At 33.1% G+C, this 20,485-nt stretch overlaps 4 protein-coding genes and 1 pseudogene across 4 annotated transcripts; 4 read left to right on the forward strand and 1 right to left on the reverse strand.

Moving 5' to 3' along the window:
- Positions 1-4,979: 4,979 nt before the first annotated feature.
- Positions 4,980-6,998, reverse strand: LOC108821257 (bidirectional sugar transporter SWEET14). The gene is made up of 6 exons (XM_018594303.2): positions 6,840-6,998; positions 6,647-6,683; positions 6,306-6,519; positions 6,043-6,204; positions 5,711-5,830; positions 4,980-5,412 (listed from the first exon to the last, which is right to left on the reverse strand). The coding sequence occupies exons 1-6, from the start codon at positions 6,877-6,879 to the stop codon at positions 5,167-5,169; spliced, it is 819 nt and encodes a 272-aa protein (XP_018449805.1). The 5' UTR covers positions 6,880-6,998; the 3' UTR covers positions 4,980-5,166.
- Positions 6,999-10,220: 3,222 nt separating this feature from the next.
- Positions 10,221-11,468, forward strand: LOC108821344 (CASP-like protein 1F1). Its single transcript, XM_018594385.2, has 3 exons — positions 10,221-10,565; positions 10,928-11,042; positions 11,119-11,468. The coding sequence occupies exons 1-3, from the start codon at positions 10,390-10,392 to the stop codon at positions 11,332-11,334; spliced, it is 507 nt and encodes a 168-aa protein (XP_018449887.1). The 5' UTR covers positions 10,221-10,389; the 3' UTR covers positions 11,335-11,468.
- Positions 11,469-12,837: 1,369 nt separating this feature from the next.
- On the forward strand, positions 12,838-14,099 carry LOC130501401 (oleosin Bn-III-like). The gene is made up of 2 exons (XM_056996311.1): positions 12,838-13,247; positions 13,615-14,099. The coding sequence occupies exons 1-2, from the start codon at positions 12,883-12,885 to the stop codon at positions 13,814-13,816; spliced, it is 567 nt and encodes a 188-aa protein (XP_056852291.1). The 5' UTR covers positions 12,838-12,882; the 3' UTR covers positions 13,817-14,099.
- A 461-nt stretch (positions 14,100-14,560) lies between these two features.
- On the forward strand, positions 14,561-17,218 carry LOC108821188 (uncharacterized). The gene is made up of 4 exons (XM_018594235.2): positions 14,561-15,387; positions 15,888-16,116; positions 16,252-16,357; positions 16,462-17,218. Exons 1-4 carry the CDS (start codon positions 14,936-14,938, stop codon positions 16,779-16,781), a joined length of 1,107 nt encoding a protein of 368 aa, XP_018449737.1. The 5' UTR covers positions 14,561-14,935; the 3' UTR covers positions 16,782-17,218.
- A 1,143-nt stretch (positions 17,219-18,361) lies between these two features.
- On the forward strand, positions 18,362-20,481 carry LOC130501404 (E3 ubiquitin protein ligase RIN2-like; annotated as a pseudogene).
- The last annotated feature ends 4 nt before the right edge of the window (positions 20,482-20,485 follow it).

Here is a 20,485-nt window from a genome sequence, read left to right on the forward strand (position 1 = left end):
TTTTTTTTCTTCTCAACTAACTAAACCGATGTCGTTTTCATCTTATTTTGTATTAGTCGTGGTGAAAACTGTGAAACGTGTTTATCTACTTGAAAAAGTCGTTTTATCCAATGATGAAGAGATCGCGAGGCTATTTGGAAAATTATATGCGTTAATTACAGACTAGGCGGACAATTTGGAAAGTAGACGAAGTTTAGTCATGAACGAATTGTTGATTTATTATTTAGTTTTTTAATTTTATAAAACTATTTTGATGAATTATATATCCAATATACAAAACAAACGAAATTGGACAAATTTATATTTTTTGAACTCATAGTACTAGGTGTTTTGCCCGCACATGCGAACATAAATTTTTTATAAATACTTATTAGTTTATGTTTTATTAATTTAAAATCAGCATAATAAATTATTATTTATGTTTTTAAATAGGTAAATCAAACATCAAAATATTTATATATGTCAAATACTTTTAATCAAAATATATAATTATTATTGTGTTAAGTTTTTTTAAAACATTCATATCTTAGAGATAGTTTAGAAAATATATTTATATTTTTTGATTGACTAATATTTAATAATAAATTGTTTTGTATCTTATTTTTTTAATTTTTATAATAAAAATATTGTTTTCAGATAGGCAAAAAAAAATAATATATAGAAGAATTATCTTTTTTGATAATTTTAAAATATTATTTTGTAATCAATTATCTAATATAGCATATCTTATTATATAAAGCTTGGTTCTTCAAAGTTACTAATTAACACGATCGTGACACATGGCAATTATGATACTATATAATGTTTGATTATAATTTAAAATACTCTAACACATTATGTTTTGTGTTTATAATTTATTTTATATCATTAAAATAAATTAGTGAATAGTTAGAAACTAATAATAAATTAATAATCTATCTAAAAGTCTAAAACCTAATAAAAATATGACAAATAAGAAAAGCTAATATAACATATAAATTTAATATTAATAAAATAAAATTCGTTTTTATTTATATAGAATATTCATCAAGGCTATTATTTTAAATTAATGATTTAGTGACTCAGCTCAAAACAAATAATACATCAATGATAATTTAGCTTAAACTTAATAAAAATATGACAAATAAGCATACTTAGCAAAAATCATGGAGAACATGACAAGTAAGCAAAATCACTTCATAAATAATAGTATAATAATAAATTGCGTAATTTAACGGATATAAAATCAGTTAGATCAGATTATACCAATTTAAAATGTTTTAAACCAAATTAAAATGATTTAAACCGATTTAAATGGTATAAATTGAATTTTATAAAAATTATTTCAGGTAAAACTGATTTTTAAAACCACGATTTTAACTGTTCCCATCTGAGTTTTTTCGTGAGATAATAATGATTCGTTTTAGTTTTACCTTTACTGGTATTTTTTAATTAATTTGGAGGTGTTTTATGTTTATTAAAAAAAGTCAGATTAGTGTACTTTATGGATAAAACTTTTTTATAAGTATACAAATATTCCTAAAACAAAAACACATAACCATATAAATGTTTAAGAACAATTTTATTTAATTTCGTCAAACAGATAAATCAAACTTAAAATGTATTGGCATCTCAGATTTTTCTCTTTACTATTCGATCATAGAGTCCCGAGCCTTTGGCAGTATTGTTGTTAAGCCATTTATAATTATCAGGGCCGTCTCAAACTTTTCACGGACCCTGTTCGAAAAAGAAAATAAGACCTCTTTTAATAATCTGAAATAATTTTGATTTTTTTTTACAAAATACCATTATAACATAAAATAAATACATTAATTTAAATAATTATAATCTAAATAACACCTATCTTTTTTTGTTACTAATGCAAAATCATTGATCAAATCATTGAACTTGATTATTTAGCATATTTCAATGCAAAATCATTGATCAAATCATCAAATTTATCATTTTCTATCTTTTTCAATTATTTTTATGTTTATTATATCCACAATCATAAATCATAATCTATAAATATAATAGAGTAACAAAATCTGGATAGTAAGCTATATACCCTTGATTAGACAAGACATTCTTTTTCTTTTAAACAGAAGTTGTATGCTAATTTTATTTTATTCGTGTTTGTTATTTTTAATTAAAAATAGTGAAGAAAATGTATTTTGTTTTCTGTATTTATAATCACTAATTGATAATTGTTTCCTAAACATAATCAATTAGAATATTAACTTTTTATACTACCATTGAAAATTCTAACAAACATCAACAACTATTTATTACTTTCCAAAATATATAATTGATATAAATACTAATTACTTCCTAATTTATTGTCTTTTTAGTTGGTTATATAAACAAAATAAAAAATGGTAGTTTACACTTATTTGTTATAAATACAAAAACTAAACTAAAATATAGTCATTCTGATTTTTTTATAAAAATATGAATAGTTAAATTTATAACTATTAGTAAAACAAAAAAAATTATGGACCTTCGAAAATTTTGGACCCTGTTCGACCGCTTCAGTTGCACGTGCTAAAAGACGGCCCTGATAATTATAGGATCTATGTTACATGCATGTGTTGCGAATTAATTGTCTTGTAAATACAAAATGAGAATGGCAAGAGAGAAGATAGACAAGAGTAACGTTGCATTGAGAAAAGTCATTCTTTCTGTCTGCTTCTTCTCTCCGTTGGCAATTTATCTTGACACTTGACAATGTTTTCTAAACGACACCCCCCTTGTCACATCTGATTTCATCTTCGAAGTACAAGAAAATCACTAGTTATTTAAAATTGGTTGTCATTTATTAGATTTTACTTGTGATGGATTTTAATGTATTCTCTTTACTTTACCACAGCTAAACCAATATTAGAGGTGGTGTTATTTGATTAAGGTTTTTTTTGTTGATCCGAGATATTCGGTGGGCATCCCCCAACCGATTAATTTTCGGGTCCTAACAACTGATTAAGGTTTTTCTAAAAATAAATAGAAGATACAAATAAAATTCACGTATATACATTGTAATGAATGCTTCAAAATCTATTAAGACCAGTTACAAAAAAAAATCTATTAAGACATTCTAAAATTCAAATGCATCGACTATTTTCGTAAACATCAAAACACGTACGTAACACCAGTCTGGTCTCCTTTGTGCAAGGTCCTTGTAAAAGTTTGAAATTTGAACTGTGGAGATTTTTCTAGGAGAACCTTTGTGTACGGCATACTTAAGTGGTTTGGACTGCTAAAAATGTGACTGGGCCGTAACTCACTTCTGATCAACTTCATTCAGCAATCTAAATTATTAAAACTGAAATACAAAAAATACTTAACCCTTAGTTTTGCACAATAATTACAATAGAATGCCATTGGTCTTAAACTCTGAGTTCTGATCATTATAACTAACCGAGATTCACGTTTATTTTCTCTACCTTAACCGAAATTAGACCTATTAATAAATATGTTCCTCACGTTCAACCACTTGCCTTAATTTCTTTCTATCCATTTAATAATACACATTTTTGTGTACAGAAATTTAGAAAACCTTCATTACAATAATGGACCTTTCTATCAATATTTCAATACTTGCATAACAATAAAAAACAAAAACATCGAATTATCAAAAACCATATAATCAAAACATAATTGATCCTGAGGAATGCAAATAATGTCTCGATATCAAATAAGATCATAGTTTATATCATTGCATTATATAAACAAATTTTTATGTCATAAAATAAGATCCTACTTTATATTAATACTATTATTATCATATGCAGAATTAAAATCATTACTAAACCAACACAATTGAAAATCATGACTACGCAGTTATTAGTTTCTAAAAAAAAAATTATATTACAATATATATTCCTATATTTAAGCAAATACAATATCAATAACTAACAAAATAATCTTTTTTTATTTTTATTCTTCCAAATCACGTTACACATTTATTGCTAACCTCAAAATAATTACCTTCCATCATATATTCCTATATTTAAGCAATACAATATTTTCGATATCAGTCAACAACCACAAGATTCCTTATTTGTTCTCATTGCTTGCAAATCACGTAAAAAATCTTATACTAATTAACCTTTTTCGATTAACAACTAACAAACAGATGAACAACAAACATCACAGATGAAGAGATCAGTTTCTCCAACCGATGATATACGGGAAACTGAAAAGTCAGTAAAAACTGTCGTTTTCTGTTTTTTCCCGGAAGAAAATATAAATGGACTTATATATTAACAAAATGGTAGATCGGTTTTAATTTGACACTTTAAGGTCCACAAATGGCCCAAATATATTTATATAATTACGGTTTCTTAATCTAATTACTACAGATATGTATTTGAAATATATATTTGGAGTGACTTTGTAAATTGGTTTTAGAGTCTCTATGACTTTTCTTTTCCTTTTTAACACTATATAAAAGAAATCACAAAATTATATGTTTTCTTATTTAAACATAAAAAACAAGTTCGTATATTATACACTCTATGTTTAGTTTACCAAGCAAAAAACAAAAAAAAACATTGTAAGAAAAATAAAACCTATTTGTTTAAAAAGGTACACTAAACTAAATAAACAAGAGACACAATTTTCTAAAAAATCAATAACATATGAAATAATAACATGAATGATTTTAAAACTATGAAAAAAAAATACTTCGAATATACATCCGCGCGGGCGCGCGGGTCAAAAGCTAGTTTCCTTTTATTATTGGCTAATAAAACCTACATGTATAAATTTAACTGTACATGTTGAGGTTAATCTACCCATATTATATAGCAAGTAAGAAAAAGTATATGGTTGTACATCAAAAGGGATGTTTTTTTCCCAAAAGAACTTCACTTGTGAGTGATCAAGTACTTAAATTACTTCGAATTTGATATTCCTTTTTCATTCGTCAAACTAGCTAGAAGGGTTCAAGTATTAATGAGTAGAGAACATCAGAAATATTTTATAAGAACTTTTTTTGGGATCACAACATTTATAAATCACTGCAAGACACATCATTTTTGGAAGTATTTATAAGAACTAAAACACACTCTTTGAAGGATAATACAATTTGGAAATAACAATGTGGGGGAAAGACAAGGCGCCAAGTACAATCTAGTGAGACACCACTCAACAGTACAACAACGATAAAATCACTAATACAAAAACTACTTAGATTTGGATTTGGTTTGCCACTTTTTTCTCCATCTGACCCTCTAAATCACCACCATGAGTTTGAGGATGACCCGTTATATCACCGGAAGCTGGAGTTGATACAAGCTTGACCATATCAATAGAATGATCCGACACCGTTTTGGGTTTCTCTGTGTCATCAGTTTTTGGAGCTTTGTAGTACTTGTATATGACGTAAAGAATCATTTGAACTGCTCCGAGAAACGCACCCATTATATTTGGAAGCTTCAATGAAAAATGTAATCACATCACACATCCCATTAATCTCCGACAGATAAAAGAAAAATATGTATATAATTGTACTATCTATGTCTCTCTGACGCAATCATATAATATATAATTGTAATCATAAAGCAAAAGGTGATGGAATCTCTTTTCCCTTAAACATGAACCACCCGTATCATATATAATTGCGCTCCATTATTATATGCTTATAAAAGATGTAATATTTTTGGAGGAAAAAAAAGATCTAATATTTTTTCAAAAAAGATAAATATTTAATATCATAAGAAAAAAGACTCACCGCAACGTAGAAGTCTTTAATAGCAAGACCATAGAAGAGCCATGTAATGGCACTGAGTGTAAGAAACAATGATAGAGAGAAGGGCATAAACTCCACACTCTTTGTTCGTATTACCACTCTCTGCATCAATTTTATATTTTTCACATGTTAAACTATATAATATACGTAAACATAAAGAGATGCTAATACCAGAAAAAGAAAGACAAAAAATCTTGAGCTATTAACTAGTTTCTTTATGGAGTCTATTATATTCTTTCTAAGCACTACCGCACTAGCATGCCCCCTTGCAAACATATATACGTCTATGTAGTGTAGTGAATACATTCTCATACCATGATGCTCAAAGGAGCAGCGAAGACGCAAACGGAAAATCCGACGCAAATCCCTCCAAGGACTTTCTCGCGGTTTGATCCTTTGGTCAATAACTCACAGACAAGAATAATAGCGGCAAAACCCAAGAAATTCAAGAGCCCAAGAACCTTCAAAGTTGATATCTACAGGTGTTGTTTATATATATCATCAGCTAACCAATTTTTATATAAGTGCATTTTTAATATAACCAAATAGGATGATATAATAATTCACGCGCTCTTACTCTTGCTTTCTTGTTAGCATATGTTATGAAGAGGATAATGTAGATGGTTTCGATAAAACATCCCACAGAGTTTATGGTAATCAAGAGGAAGCCTGATCCATCTTTTTGCAAAGCGTAGTAAATCCATAGCATCGCACTAAAGAGCGCTGACACATAGGGAAGTGATTGAAAGCCTTCTGTCGATTTTTTCTTGCAGATCCTAACAAAAGTTGGCCTACATGTACATGAAAAATATGATCCAAAAATATGTTTTTTTTTTTTTTGAAAAAAATATGTATTTTTAGGTATTAAATAAAAAGAAAACAAAAAAAGAAAGTGATTTTGAGATCGATGTTGCTTACACTGGTGCCAAGAACACGATGAACGATATGATGTTGCCTACAAAAATGCATATAGCATTGATAACATTAGTGAAAATGGACATGTACGTAAATTAACATGTATAGAGTATAGTGTATTTGTGACAAAAAAAGAGTATAGTGTATATTTTGTATAAGTTTGATGTTTGTTGATGAAAGTTTATTAGATACTTACCCATGATTCCAAATGTAAATGCCAATACGTTTAGAGCCATTTTTGATTGTCTTGTGAATGATGTCTCGAGTATTTCTTTTTTACCTTGAATGAGACTATCGCGAAGAAACGAGTAAGGAAACAAGAAGAGATCTTTAACCCTTGATAGCTCTATTTGAGTTTTCTTCGATATGAATTTAACTGGGAGGACAATGGTACACACTATATAGAGACGGTTATGTGTAAGGGTACAATGCTAATATGTTTACGACGTCGTCGTTTTCGTGGTATAAGAGAGAGAGAAGAACATCGTATATTTCTAGTTTTCAAAAATGAAAAAGATTCGATCATTTCATGTGGTATGCACTCGTCGCGTGTATTGTATTTGTGTCAAACTTTTATGCCAAACGTTGGTTAATTATAATTACTATTATCGTAGCCATTTAAGTGAGCTTTCCTTTTCTTTTAAACCAAATAAATAAAATAATTGAGCTAAACTTACTGGTATTTTGTTCTTTTGGTCTGGCAATTAAATAAACCAGTGATCAGCTATTTGTTTTTCATTTAATACTCATGGTGATTTTTTTACATCAAACAGTTATTCTATTATTTTGTTTTGAGATAAGTCGTATAATCAGACCGGAATATAACAAATAACGAAACATAAAAGATCTTTGTAGAAAGACTTTTGGTGGTTATAAACTTTCATCAGTCATCACTGTATCTATATATATCACCTAAATTTCAATATACTACGAGGACTAGAACTAGCTAATTAAATTAGTTCTTTTCAATACCCATTATACGTATAACTTATATGTTTGTGAATTACTGTTCCACCAGGACTCAATCTAGCTAATTAGCTCCTATGTTACATTTTGAAGTTCCATCAAGGTACAACCGATGTTGGTTCCTTTCGTTCGTCGTACAAGTAAAAACTCAACGTTTAGGTGTCCACCACGTGTGACATATTTTATGTTGTCTTTGAGCACTCTTGAACTTCATGATTTGGCAGCCAGAGTTAGGTCCGTAACTAATATTAGTTTATTAGTTTATTAGCTTTCATAACAACAAATAATAATACCGTGTTCCTTGCGATAATGTATACAAACGACTAGAGAAGAAAGCTAAAATTAAATGTATAAAACAAAGAGTAGTGCGTTTCACCTTAATTAGACGCGACTGTCGCTTGTGTAAACCGTATAGGTAAGATTCATCAGCATTCTTCTTGATGTTCCACTTGGTTACTTTTCATGTTAATCTAGTCATGTATACAAGTATTATCGTATCCAACACAGTCTCCATGTTTATTCTTTGATAATCTGTCTCGTTCTATCATAAAAAAATCATCAAATACTTTTAGCAAAATAAAAATCATCAAATCAGAAATTTAACCAGTTAAGCTGATATCATTGGAATTATTTGATATAAATTAGTGGAAGAATTCATCTCTGTTTGTGGCAAAGTGTATTCAGTTTGGGTTCGGGTAAGCCTGTAGGTAGCATCAATTCATCACTTAATGTATTTGTTACTTTGTGAAAAGTAATACCATATATAACAAATAAACTATCAAATGAGAAACTGAAAATGTATGGCTGAAACAAAAAAGCGTACCAAAAGGATGACTTGTGACTAGCTCATTTAATCAAAGACTACTTGACTAATTATATAAGATTTGCATTAAAATAAGTAGATAATTAGCAATGAAACTTTTTACTTTATGAAGTATCGGTGGTTCTTCTACGGTCAAAGGGAGTGGTGTTGCATCCAACCATGCAGATTCCTAATTAGATGGTTAACATTCTTTCCCAACCATTCCTCCCCATCCTTACTTTTTCACTCTTTTTGTTTCGTACATTCGAATTCAAATATATTTAACTGAGAGTATAAAAGATGTCAGCAAAATATAGAGTACTGTAGGAGAAGAGCATCTGCTTTAATGTCACATACATAAGAAGTACATCAAAATCTAAATACATTTGCAGTATATATATAATATATTATACAGTCTCAAGTCTTAAGAATGTTGTTGCAATAGGTAAATGATACAGCTGGGTGAATAGAACTTTAGTGAAAGAAATAATAGCTATGGAACAATCCATTAGGAAATATAGCTGTTGGAAGTAGATTTCATCCTCCAAACCCGCTTTAAAGATCCGGTACAATAGTCCAAATTAAAGGCCAATAGAACCGCAAGAGAGAACACTCATCATGATCGTACAAGAAGTGAACTCCACTTCCACTGAGTTAACATGGAAATGTAAAGAAGATCAGAGATAGTAAAGAAGCATTAATGGTACCAGATTTACAACGGATATTACGATTTCGGCAAAAATCAGCTATAAAAAAGAGAGAAAGAAAGGGGAGGGATCTTGGCCTCTTGCACCGATCATATATTCTTATAAACTCTGATTTATTTGCAATCACATTTTGCCGTTCATCACGATGGCATCTCCATTAATTTATGCTTAGAAAGTTATTTTATTCGTTTCTCTTTTGATACATAATATTAAATTAAATTAAATTAACTCTAATTTTGAGTCGATCAGAGATCCATAGGTAGTGAGCTATGAAACAAGAATTGGTGCTTGCCTGCTTGGGGCAGCAGAACAGTACCACAAACTTCGTAATGTGCTCACGCGACCTCAGACCACTTGTATTCACTATTGTAATTGCATCGTACAAGAAAACTAACAAGGTTGGAATGTATCACATGACTTTGATACTCTCTTACTATTTCTGATAAGTCCCCTAGGTATCAACTTTGTTTCCAGAAAGTTGAGTTTGTTTCTTTGCCAAAAACTTACAATGTAAAAATAAATAATTAAAATTTACATAAGAAATTGGATGAGTAAAATTCATTTTCAACATGTTAACGTCTGACCATCATATACATATATTTTTTTTTACGGAAAAATGTATATTTTCTTATAAGCATGTTAAGGAACGAACTAGGTTTACAAAAAAAAAATGTTAAAGGAACGAACTATAGAGCTTTGTAAATGATTACAATTTTTTAATGCCAGCCTAGAGACTATACGTTTGCCAGAATAAGATAAATTTTTGCAAGTTTTCTATAAGGAGAATTTTTATCTTCGTTGTCATTAACAGAAATTACGTTCGTTTTTTATTTGATCAAAAGATTACGTTCTTTATATATATATATATTATCCCAATTCTTTTCTAAACACCAAATACTATAAAAACACGTGTAACTCTTTTCTAGAAAACAATCACGTGAATATACAAGGATCTGTGACCAAAATTGATGTATTCAAACTGAAAGTGCCCATCTGTTTAGGCAGAGGATTCGATCATCCAACGTCCTCAAATATCTTGTTTTGTGATCCTATCCACATGCTAATTTGCTATAAATTCCCTTCCTCTGTTTCTTATTTTTTCAGACCATTTCTCTTATCTTTCTTTTGTCTTCTTGGAGTTTCGGGATCTTACACCACACCAAACAACCAAACAACAACAACCATATCTTTGTCTTATTTGTATCATTTGTCCCCTTTTCTATACATTTTCAGCAATTAACAAGGAAAGTAAAGTTTGAATCTGAGTAATAATGGGAGACAATGAAGGGAAAAGAACATTAATGAATCTTAAGGTTCAAGTGTCGATGAGAGTGTTAACCGTCGGCGCTGCACTAGCCTCCATGGGGCTCATGATCACTAACCGTGAAGTGGCCTCTGTTTATGGCATTGCTTTTGAAGCTAAATACAGCGACTCCTCTGCCTTTAGGTACTCTCTTTGCTCATTTAAAATCAAGGTGCACTTACTGATCTAATTAGTGAAGATGATGGAAGATAAATCATCAATCCGCATAAAATTTCACCAAATCACGTTTGGAAATTAATTCACGGATGCATGGTAGAAAGATGCAAAAATTGAGAAATGTTATAGAAGAAATATCCATCTAATGTAACGTAGAAGAATATGTAAAATAAATTCTTTCTTGAATTTCTTATATCTCATTCATATATCTCACTTGAAACCTAGAACATGGACAATTTTAAACCATTTAACCAGAATCATTATGGGAGCCAGAAAACCGATTGCTACAGTAAAGTAAGACATCGAGTATGCTTTGATATGTTACGCAGGTATTTGGTCTACGCATATATAGCTATCGCCGCCGTAACGTTGTTTACGCTCGCATGGGCTTGTTTGGCTGTCCGTAGAGGAGGATTTATTTTTGCACTCTTCGTCATTGATTTGGTAATTGTTGTCTATATGAATAATATATATATATATGAACGTTTTGAGATGGGGTTTGATATGTAATGTTATACAGCTTATGGCTTTGACGGCGTTATCGGCTTTCTCTGCGTCCATGTCGGAGGGTTACATCGGAAAGTATGGTAATACACACGCCGGTTGGCTTCCGATCTGCGGCTATGTTCATAACTATTGCAATCGTGTTACACTCTCACTCGCTTTTTCCTTCGTCTCTTTTCTACTCTTGTTCATCCTTACAGTCTTAACTGCCTCCGCTGCTCGCCGTTCCTGAATATTCTCTTTACATTTTTTTACTATACAATTGCTTATTCGTACTGCTTAAGATCTTTTAATCTTTCTTGTATACTTAGATTTTACCAGAAGAGAAGCATAAAAAAGAAATTATATTGATTTCGTTTATTTATCTTTGAGACTCTTGTTACTTGTTATGTATGTGTGTTCATCTGTTTTTGTTTTAGAATTTGTTAACAAACTATTTGAAATGACAGATTGAGATTAAAGATTTATAGCTAGAAAATGAAATATTAAATAAGATACCGCCGTTGTTCAAAGAAAGAAAAAACAAGATGCCGCCGAAAAAAAGATGATAACTAAAAGGCCATTCATTGTCTACTCTCCCTGAAGTATTAACGAAATCATTTGGTTTTTGTAATACATTGTGCAAATAGAATTCTCGATGAAGAAAAGAGGAAAAGAAGACAAAACACAAATTTCACACAATAAGATGGTTTAAACTAAGAATGTGTAATGGTTTGATAATCTGATAGTTCGCTTACTTCTTTATTTGTCTTCAGTATACAACACATATATCTACTTAATGTAAAAATTGATTTGTTAATTTCTATAATAACTTTATAATTTCTGTTTAACAATAAGAAGTTTAGCCATAAAAAGAAAACAAGATTTTTTGCCGGTCTAGACTTGAAATTCGGTCTAAATGGTTAATATGATAGGCTATAAAAGACGACATCTCCATTCTTTAGCATTAATCGGAAGATATTTCAAACTCAGATTATTGTTGATGGCTTTGGAGGAGAAGTTTGATATAGGTGTGGAGGAAGCTGATGCTCAGAACATAACGACGATTCAAGAAGCTGCTGATTTGGTTGAGGATCTTGTTCAGAAGAAACCTGCGGCTCCAGCTTCCTAAACTCTTTTTTTTCTATTTCCTTCTGACCTTTCTTGGTTCAAGAGCATTTATTTTTTTGCAATATTAGACCGTTTGTTACATTTCTTCTTCTGGAAGTTAAGATTGGATGTTTGACGATGAGACATCTCACTGAAGCTGTTCCATTGTAGACCAAACTAGGTCAGTTTTGGAAAAGGCCATTATTATTGTTATTATTCATATGCTGATTATTCTTCAGGCCATTTTCATAGTTCTTCCTTGTTTATTGTAATCAATGTAATATGTAACAATACGGTATGCTCACAAATAGTCTTTGGGTTTACGTTCGATATTTGATTTTTGTTTGTTAAAATGTTAAGAAGAAATTCATGGAAGGCCTTGAAAGCCCTGAACCCACCTTAACAACCAGCCCAATGGTCCGTTTTTTTTGAGTTTACGTTCGGTTCATTGCCAACGCCACATTCACAGGAACGAGACAAAAACACAAACGTGTCCTCAAGTAGACCCCTCTCGTTTACACATGCAGCGTCTGCATGGTGACGCCACTAACACGTGGATACTATTGCATGATGACGCCATTGACACATTACTCTTTTCCCCCCCCTCCCTTCTCTTCATATATCTAATCAATTTACAACACTCATTGCTACTCCAAAACAGAAACTCATCCCTCCCTTCAACAAGAGCATAATGGCTGATACTGCTAGAACCCATCACGATGTCACCGGCCGTGACCAGTACCCGATTTTGGGCCGAGACCGAGACCAGTATCCGTACGGACGATCAGATTACCAGATGTCTAGCCAAGACTACTCCAAGACTAGGCAGGTTGCTAAAGCTGTTACCGCAGTCACCGCTGGAGGGTCCCTTCTTGTCCTTTCCAGTCTCACCCTTGTCGGAACAGTCATTGCTTTGACTGTCGCCACTCCTCTGCTTGTTATCTTTAGCCCAATCCTTGTCCCGGCTCTCATCACAGTAGCGCTTCTCATCACTGGCTTTCTCTCCTCCGGTGGGTTTGGCATTGCAGCTATAACCGTCTTCTCTTGGATCTATAAGTAAGAATATATATATTTATTCATCATAGATAAAATTTTCAATTTCTCCAATATGTGTCTGTGCATGTTACCAGAATGTCTTACTTATCGAAGGGGTAGTGTATTAATTAAAAGATAATATTTAACAATTATGATATATGCTTTGAAAGAACAGAAAAAAGGCACAAGCATATTTCATAAACGTAATGGATAGAAAAGTGTTTATGTGTGTGTGGCTTTGGATTATTTTCAGGGACTTTAAGATGTTCCAGTAAATTGCCAAATTATCAATATAAGTTTTGGCTAACTGAACATAAAAGTTGACTTTTAATGTATCTTTATCTGTGTGTATGTAAATGATCGATGCATGTTTGTGTATGATTTATAGGTATGCAACGGGAGAGCACCCGCAGGGGTCAGATAAGCTGGACAGTGCAAGGATGAAGCTGGGAGGCAAAGCTCAGGATATTAAAGACAGAGGTCAATACTATGGACAGCAGCATACAGGTGGGTATGGACAACAGCATACAGGTGGGGAGCACGACCGTGACCGTACCCGTGGAACCCATCACACCACTACCACAACATAAATCACGTCATAGCCCCAGTAAACTCGATGTCAGGAGAGTCCAGTTCATGAGGAATAAGGTGTTTAGAATTTGATCAGGGTGGGTAATAAAAGGGGAAGCAGATATCATCAGTTTTTTTTCTTTTTGTTATAAATAATGTGTAAGTTAAGTGTGTTTCTCTTATCAAATGGTACCATGTTTTGTTGTGTTATTCTCTTTGTGGTAAATTGTAAACCTTTATGCTGTACTTTATTTGCCTTGTTTAAGTGGTAACTTCTATATGGAGAAGTCTTTGTTCGTCGAACTCATGCTTGGTCTGTCTAGCTTCTTTTCCTTTTTTAAGTACTGAGCAATATGACCACATGGCTCGTCACACAGTCAAAACATGCCTGGTATGTTCTGAACCGTGACCTCGGAAATAATGCGGTTCAATGTGCTGTTTCCGGATTGTCAAACCAGAACTGTAAACCGGATTGTTAACCCCTAGCATTCCATATTCTAACCAATTAATTCACTCGCAAGCAACCAAAGACGTAAAGAACAAGAATTATATAGAGTTACCTCGAGTAAAAAAGCAGAGAAAAAGTCTCCAATGATGGTTTTCCCTTTCCCTTACGAAATGTCTTGTGAACTTCAAATTGGTTTTCGTGTTTTCATGCTGTTGAGTACAATATGTAAATTCCCAACTATTGTGCATAAAACATCAGATATTCGAACATATTTATTTTAATTCTTGAGTTAACTTTTTTGTTTATACAAGATGGGAAACTACTTTTATGAATATAGTTTACTGTATTTATTGAATTGAATGCAATTGAAAACAGATAAATAGTAATCTTGCCGTGGAGAAGAAGGATCAAGCAAAACAAAGCAAAGAAAATCAAGGAAAGTCAAAATATTCTTGAGAACATCCTTAAAGAACATTTTGTATATAAGCTGATCTGTCTTCTGGAAATCATCAAATCTGTACGAAGAAACCTAAGACATAAGCAAACTTGAAACAGAGCCATTCATTACAACAACTGCTATTTTATAACTAATTGATCCGAATCGGTAGACGAAAAGACAAAAACTGTTCACCGAGTTAACGTAAAACTTACGAAACCTATCGGAGTAAACAAGTTACAATTTGTCTGTCTCATGTTTGATAGAGGAAGAGGGATGCTACGCGCCGCCGGCAGTGGGATTCTACGCGCCGCCGGCAGAGGGGTGTTAGGCGCCGCCGGAAGAGGGATGCTACGCGCCGCCGGACGCGCGATGAAGAGGACCGGCGTAGCCAAAGGCGGTAATATTCAAGATCCCTTTGTTTCATCACCAGCTGGGAACGCTTCTGTCTCGCTTGGTGGAGGTTATGTTCATAAATTTGGACCAAACAATCTGAGGATCTCGGCGGCGTCAGGGTCGCTGTTGAATCTTCCGGTGGCTACGACTTCGAGATGGAACGGGGGCGCTTTTTCGTTTAGTAGTTCCGGCGTTTATGAAGAAGACTTAGAGTGGGTTACGGTGGAAGAGAATGAAGAAGAAGAGGACTCTGTTTTTGGCTCTGTTCCTTCTGTTGATGAAGTTGAAGATGCTGTTTCTGCTCTCAAGCAGTAATCATTTTTTTTTTCTTCTTCTATTTTATTATTTTAACACTTGAGAAAAAAAAAACTATGTTTGTTTGGTTGTGTGGACAAAAATACTATTTGAGATTTTGAGCTTTGAAACTTGTATCAATTATCAGAATTGACAATTAATCTATATTTTTAGCAGCTTAACAATTAATTTCATAACATGTGGATGAGCTTTTACGTGGTAGATGTGTCTTGGCTTTCATGTATTGTGCTAAAGTTAACTTTTTTTTTATTCCTCTGATGAGTGTGATTGAATTGGCATGTTTTGATTACCTAAAAGAAAATGGAAACTCTATCCAACTCTCTTTCGTTTTGTTTGCTTCTTGAATTAATTAGTGTCCTCGTATCAACGTAGCTTCTCCTTCTTGTTTGCTAGTTCAACTTCATTATCATTGTCTTTGTTTACTATGAATTTTTAAAACCTGTTTTCTTGCTTAACGGGAATATATGTAACTGTTTGTTCTTGTTTTCTTATGAAGGGTATTCGATGGTAGTTCGTATTCTCAAATGGTTGGAGACAGACACAAGTGCAATCCAGAAAATGGTGGTGAAAACCAGAGTCTCATAGCTACAGGAACTTCGTTTGGGACGGAGCTGGACTGGGTGGAGCCTTCAATTGAACTATGCCATTCAAGAATCTTACAGCCTCGTGCTTATGATCATGTTTACAATGCTTTTGACCTACTACGAACCGAACCATCCGTCCAGGTGATCTTTTTGTTATGTTTTCTTGTTCACCAAGCTGACTAAATTTCTGTTTTGTTTTGTTGAGTATTCATGAATCTTAAAAAAGAAAAAATTGAAACACAGTGTAATAAAAAACCTTTTTAACACTTTGTGCAGAAAATGGTGTTATCATTGTCATCTGACAAAGCAGTGTGGAACGCAGTGAGGAACAACGAGGTGGTGCAAGAGATTAAGGAGTTGTATTACAATGGCATTAATCAAGGTATATAGTGAAAAATGTATTTTGATTAATCATTATCTTAAGTCTTTTGTTTGAGAGAGTTCTCATGACACTCATTGGCCTGTTCGGTCTTTCTTTATTAACAGACGAGGAGAGTTCAGATGATGAGAGTTCAGATGAAGAGAGTTCAGATAACACTCCAGGGGAGAATAACGCTGCAATAGATTTCATCAAATGGGTATTTGACAGCACGGTGGTTAAGGCCACGGAAGTGTTAAAGAAGATAATAAAGCTCGTGATAGAGCTCTTAAATAGTTTGAAAGTTAACAAAAAGAGGAAACGTGGTAAATTCAACAATTGGTTCGAGGAAGATCTCAAGACTTCGGTCTTCCTCTCCATCTTGGTCATGTTGGTCGTTATTGTGTCCCGAGCCCGCAACATGTCTATGAACGTTCCAAGTTGTTAAAGAGTTTGCTTTCACCCTCCAATACATTGGATTGTTTTACAACAGAAGAAGACAAAAGAAGAGTTGGTTTGTAGTTACAGAATCCAAGGGGGACAATACTCATCACAACAGCTATTGTCACCCACAAATTCTCAAAGGCTAGGGCATTGGACCGGTCCATACCGGTTACATCTATGAGATTAACTGGGACGTGGTGATTTAAATGTTGATGACTGCATGCAGCTTTCGTCTCAGGATTGTTGCGGACGAAGCTTATTGAAACAGAAGTGAAAGCTATGTTGTCTGGATCATGTCAGGAAGATGAGGTGGCTACATCGTCGTCACCAGTACATAGTCCTATGAGTTTTACTTGGTTTATTTTATCATTGATCAATGTTTAAACTTGTAAGGTTTAAGAATCTAAGATCAAAACTCTTCAAAACCAAATCAAATACAAACATTATGGCTTAAACGAAGCAAGTGGAATTTATTTGTCTAAATTAAGCCATTTGATTTTTATTAAACTTATAGATGATTTTAAGTGAACTGAAAAAATAAAAGAATTTTAGTTAAAACCACTTTGGAAACTCATGTAAAAGTTTTACGGTAAAACTATGAGATTGAGATTTTATTTTTTCAATTAATAAATTTCACCAAATTATTTTTAAAATGATTAAGTTCACGGCTTTTTTTTTACTAATATTAGTTCTAAAGTTTTTTTGAAGAATCAAATTCAGTAACTAGATTTAAAATTCATTATAACAGTTAATTTGTTATTTTAATATAAATCATCTCAAACTATATTCTATAATTACATTTTAGTTTTTGGTTTCAGCACAACCAAATATGAATAGATGAGTTAATATACACTGATTAAACATGCAATTACTTTTTCATAAAACATAATGTTGAAAATTAAGCAAGAAATACATAATTATTATTGTTGACCGTATCCCTCTATAAAAAATTAAATAAAATAATATTACTTTCTTTCCCCCTGGAAGAAGATATTGATTTTTTCTGCTCTTCTATACTTTTCCTTTTGTCCAGATCGAGAAAAAAGACAGAGACGCCTGTCCTAAAGAGAATTTTCAACCGACAACTCTGCAGATAATCAGGTTCTCTTGATCGATCCATAGAGCTTTGATCTCTTGCTTGGTAATACGCATTTATTGAAATTGAATCTCCCCCAGCTCCTTTCTCTCCTCTTCCACGATCTCTACCAGTTTCTTCAATCTTTGAATTTTGAATTTGTTTTATGTTTTTTGTAGATTCAGTTCTGAGAAATAATCAATTTTTTTCTTGTTTTCCGCTGATGGGTAGCTCAATTATGTGTTGATTCTTCAAAAAGTCTCTGTCTTTATGATACAAATGGATCTTGTCTTTTACATGTGGTTGCAGATGGGCATCTGGTGCTAGTTTTGATTAAATGAGATTACTTTTTGAGTGAGAAGGGTGTTGTTGTTATAGTTTCCTAAAATGGATAAGGTACTTGTCGGTCTCGGTAGCATCACAGCTCTGAGCTTTTGGGCTTCAAGTCTGGACAGAGTTGTCTTTGGATAGGCTTAGAGCTGATGGGCTGATTGCAAAGAACATTTCTCTAGCGGACTCCGAGCATGCCCTTGAGCTGCTTCTGGATCTTACTTTACTATCGCCTGTTGACCAATTTTGTGCTCAATGTGTATATTCTTCTGCTGCTCTCTCTCAAGGTAAAGAGTAAACATTGTTAGGACTGGTTTGCTTGATTTTTTGGAAATGTCGTTTGATCATTTTCTGTGGTTCTAAATGTCTTTAAGCATCTTTTGCAGACTCTATTTTTTGGAGATTTATATGGCGTTGAAACTAAAAAGTTGGTGGAGCGACTTGCCAATTACATCATTTACAAGGTAGTGCTTTTCTTACTTTCATTACTTAATATCTTAACAGCTTCAGGAAACAAAAATGTATTAAATATACTTAGACAGATGATTCTGCCACTTCTTTCCTTTCATTTTCTTGTGCACTTTTGCATATTTAATCCTCCTTTCCTTCTAGGGTACGTTTCTGCCGCTGGTGATTCCCCCAACAATATTTCAAGGTGTACTGTGGACAGTTTGGCTGACTGTTTTATGCACTTTAAAGGTATTGTTGTTGACTGTTTGTAGGAACTAAGATATACATAGTTATGAATTATCATTTTTACACACCCACCTAATGTGAATCTTGTAATGTCATGGTAGATGTTTCAAGCTTTGGCTAGAGACCGGCTTGAACGATTGAATGCATCTCCCTCCTCTACACCTTGGACATACTTCCGTGTGTATTCAGTTCTGTTCTTGGTTCTCTCTGTTGATATGTTGTGGTATTTCCTAAACCTTATGGTATATTTGTCAAATATTCAAATTGCTGCATTTTTTTCTATCTCTTTAAGAACTTAAACTAGAAAAGACAGGTTTTCATTCTTTAGACTTCATATACACTTGAGAGTAATGTGTATTATTATCAAGTAGGTAAAAAGATTTACATTTATCCTCCTATCTTGCAGGATAAAGCTTTCCCTTATGACATACAATACAATAGGTTCTTCTGTGTATCTGTTGTTACTTTTTGAGCCATGCAGTATAGCTTTTGAGACCTTGCAGGTACTTCAGTCTTCGCCCTTCTTCTTGTCCTTGTTATGTACCCTATGGTCAACAAAATACAGAGCTGATCTTGTTATTATTCTGCAGGCGCTGTTAATTCATGGGTTTCAGTTGCTTGATATGTGGACCAATCACTTAGTAGTCAACAACTCGGACTGCCAAAGATCTAAGTTTCTTGATTCCATGACAGCAGGTCTTTTATTTTCTGGTGTTATGCCATCTTTTTCTGTTAACCATGGATATTTTTGGTCTATTAAACTCTTTATCCTTTTGGATAGGCTCACTGTTGGAATGGAAGGGCCTCCTCAACCGGAACCTTGGTTTCTTCCTGGACATGGCTACTTTGGTAATGGCACTCTGTCATTATTTACACATCTGGTGGCTCCATGGCATTGCCTTTCATCTGGTGGATGCAGTTTTGTTTCTCAACATACGTGTAAGTTTGTTAACCTTCTTCCAGGTTATTAAATATTCAATTGTTGTATGTTTTACCTGGTTTTTCTGTTTGGTTTGGCAGGCATTGCTCAGTGCAATTTTGAAACGAATTAAAGGATACATTAAACTGAGAATAGCACTGGGTTCTCTCCATGCAGCCCTTCCTGATGCAACTTCTGAAGAGTTAAGGGCATATGATGATGAATGTGCTATATGCCGGGTATGCTTCTACTATAGAGCTATTATTTTTTCATACACCTTTTCAATACCTTCAAGCTCTTGTATACATTGTGAATGGCAGGAACCTATGGCTAAGGCTAAAAGGCTTCACTGCAACCACCTTTTCCACCTTGGATGCCTGCGATCCTGGTGCGCTTAGCTATATAATAACACCAAGCCTCTAGTATTTATGACTAAAACTGCTGATTCTGAATGATGCTTTGATGGTGGCAGGTTGGATCAAGGTCTAAAACGATGTTTATTCTTGTCCTACATGTCGGAAGCCTCTTTTTGCTGGTAGAACTGAAAGTGAGGTGAACCCTCGCGCTGTTGAAGTCTCAACGGATGAGCAGTTAGCGCGTCAGCTTGAAAGACAAAACAATCCTGGGCATCCACTAGCCACTGGTTTATTTCCTGCTGAGATGCCAAGTTCTGTTGAAACTGATCCTT

Source organism: Raphanus sativus, unplaced genomic scaffold (assembly GCF_000801105.2).
Source record: "Raphanus sativus cultivar WK10039 unplaced genomic scaffold, ASM80110v3 Scaffold0185, whole genome shotgun sequence".
Taxonomy (NCBI): domain Eukaryota; kingdom Viridiplantae; phylum Streptophyta; class Magnoliopsida; order Brassicales; family Brassicaceae; genus Raphanus; species Raphanus sativus.

Bases quoted from the DNA above. Each gene is read 5' to 3' on its own strand.
- LOC108821188 (XM_018594235.2), top strand. From the start codon at position 14,936: ATGTTTGATAGAGGAAGAGGGATGCTACGCGCCGCCGGCAGTGGGATT. The intron at 15,388-15,887 runs GTAATCATTTTT...TTTCTTATGAAG, and splicing joins GCTGTTTCTGCTCTCAAGCA to GGTATTCGATGGTAGTTCGT. The intron at 16,117-16,251 runs GTGATCTTTTTG...CACTTTGTGCAG, and splicing joins GAACCGAACCATCCGTCCAG to AAAATGGTGTTATCATTGTC.
- LOC130501401 (XM_056996311.1), top strand. From the start codon at position 12,883: ATGGCTGATACTGCTAGAACCCATCACGATGTCACCGGCCGTGACCAG. The intron at 13,248-13,614 runs GTAAGAATATAT...TATGATTTATAG, and splicing joins GTCTTCTCTTGGATCTATAA to GTATGCAACGGGAGAGCACC.
- LOC108821344 (XM_018594385.2), top strand. From the start codon at position 10,390: ATGGGAGACAATGAAGGGAAAAGAACATTAATGAATCTTAAGGTTCAA. The intron at 10,566-10,927 runs GTACTCTCTTTG...TATGTTACGCAG, and splicing joins AGCGACTCCTCTGCCTTTAG to GTATTTGGTCTACGCATATA. The intron at 11,043-11,118 runs GTAATTGTTGTC...AATGTTATACAG, and splicing joins CACTCTTCGTCATTGATTTG to CTTATGGCTTTGACGGCGTT.
- LOC108821257 (XM_018594303.2), bottom strand. From the start codon at position 6,879: ATGGCTCTAAACGTATTGGCATTTACATTTGGAATCATGG. The intron at 6,520-6,646 runs GTAAGCAACATC...ATGTACATGTAG, and splicing joins ATCGTGTTCTTGGCACCAGT to GCCAACTTTTGTTAGGATCT. The intron at 6,205-6,305 runs GTAAGAGCGCGT...CAACACCTGTAG, and splicing joins ATGCTAACAAGAAAGCAAGA to ATATCAACTTTGAAGGTTCT.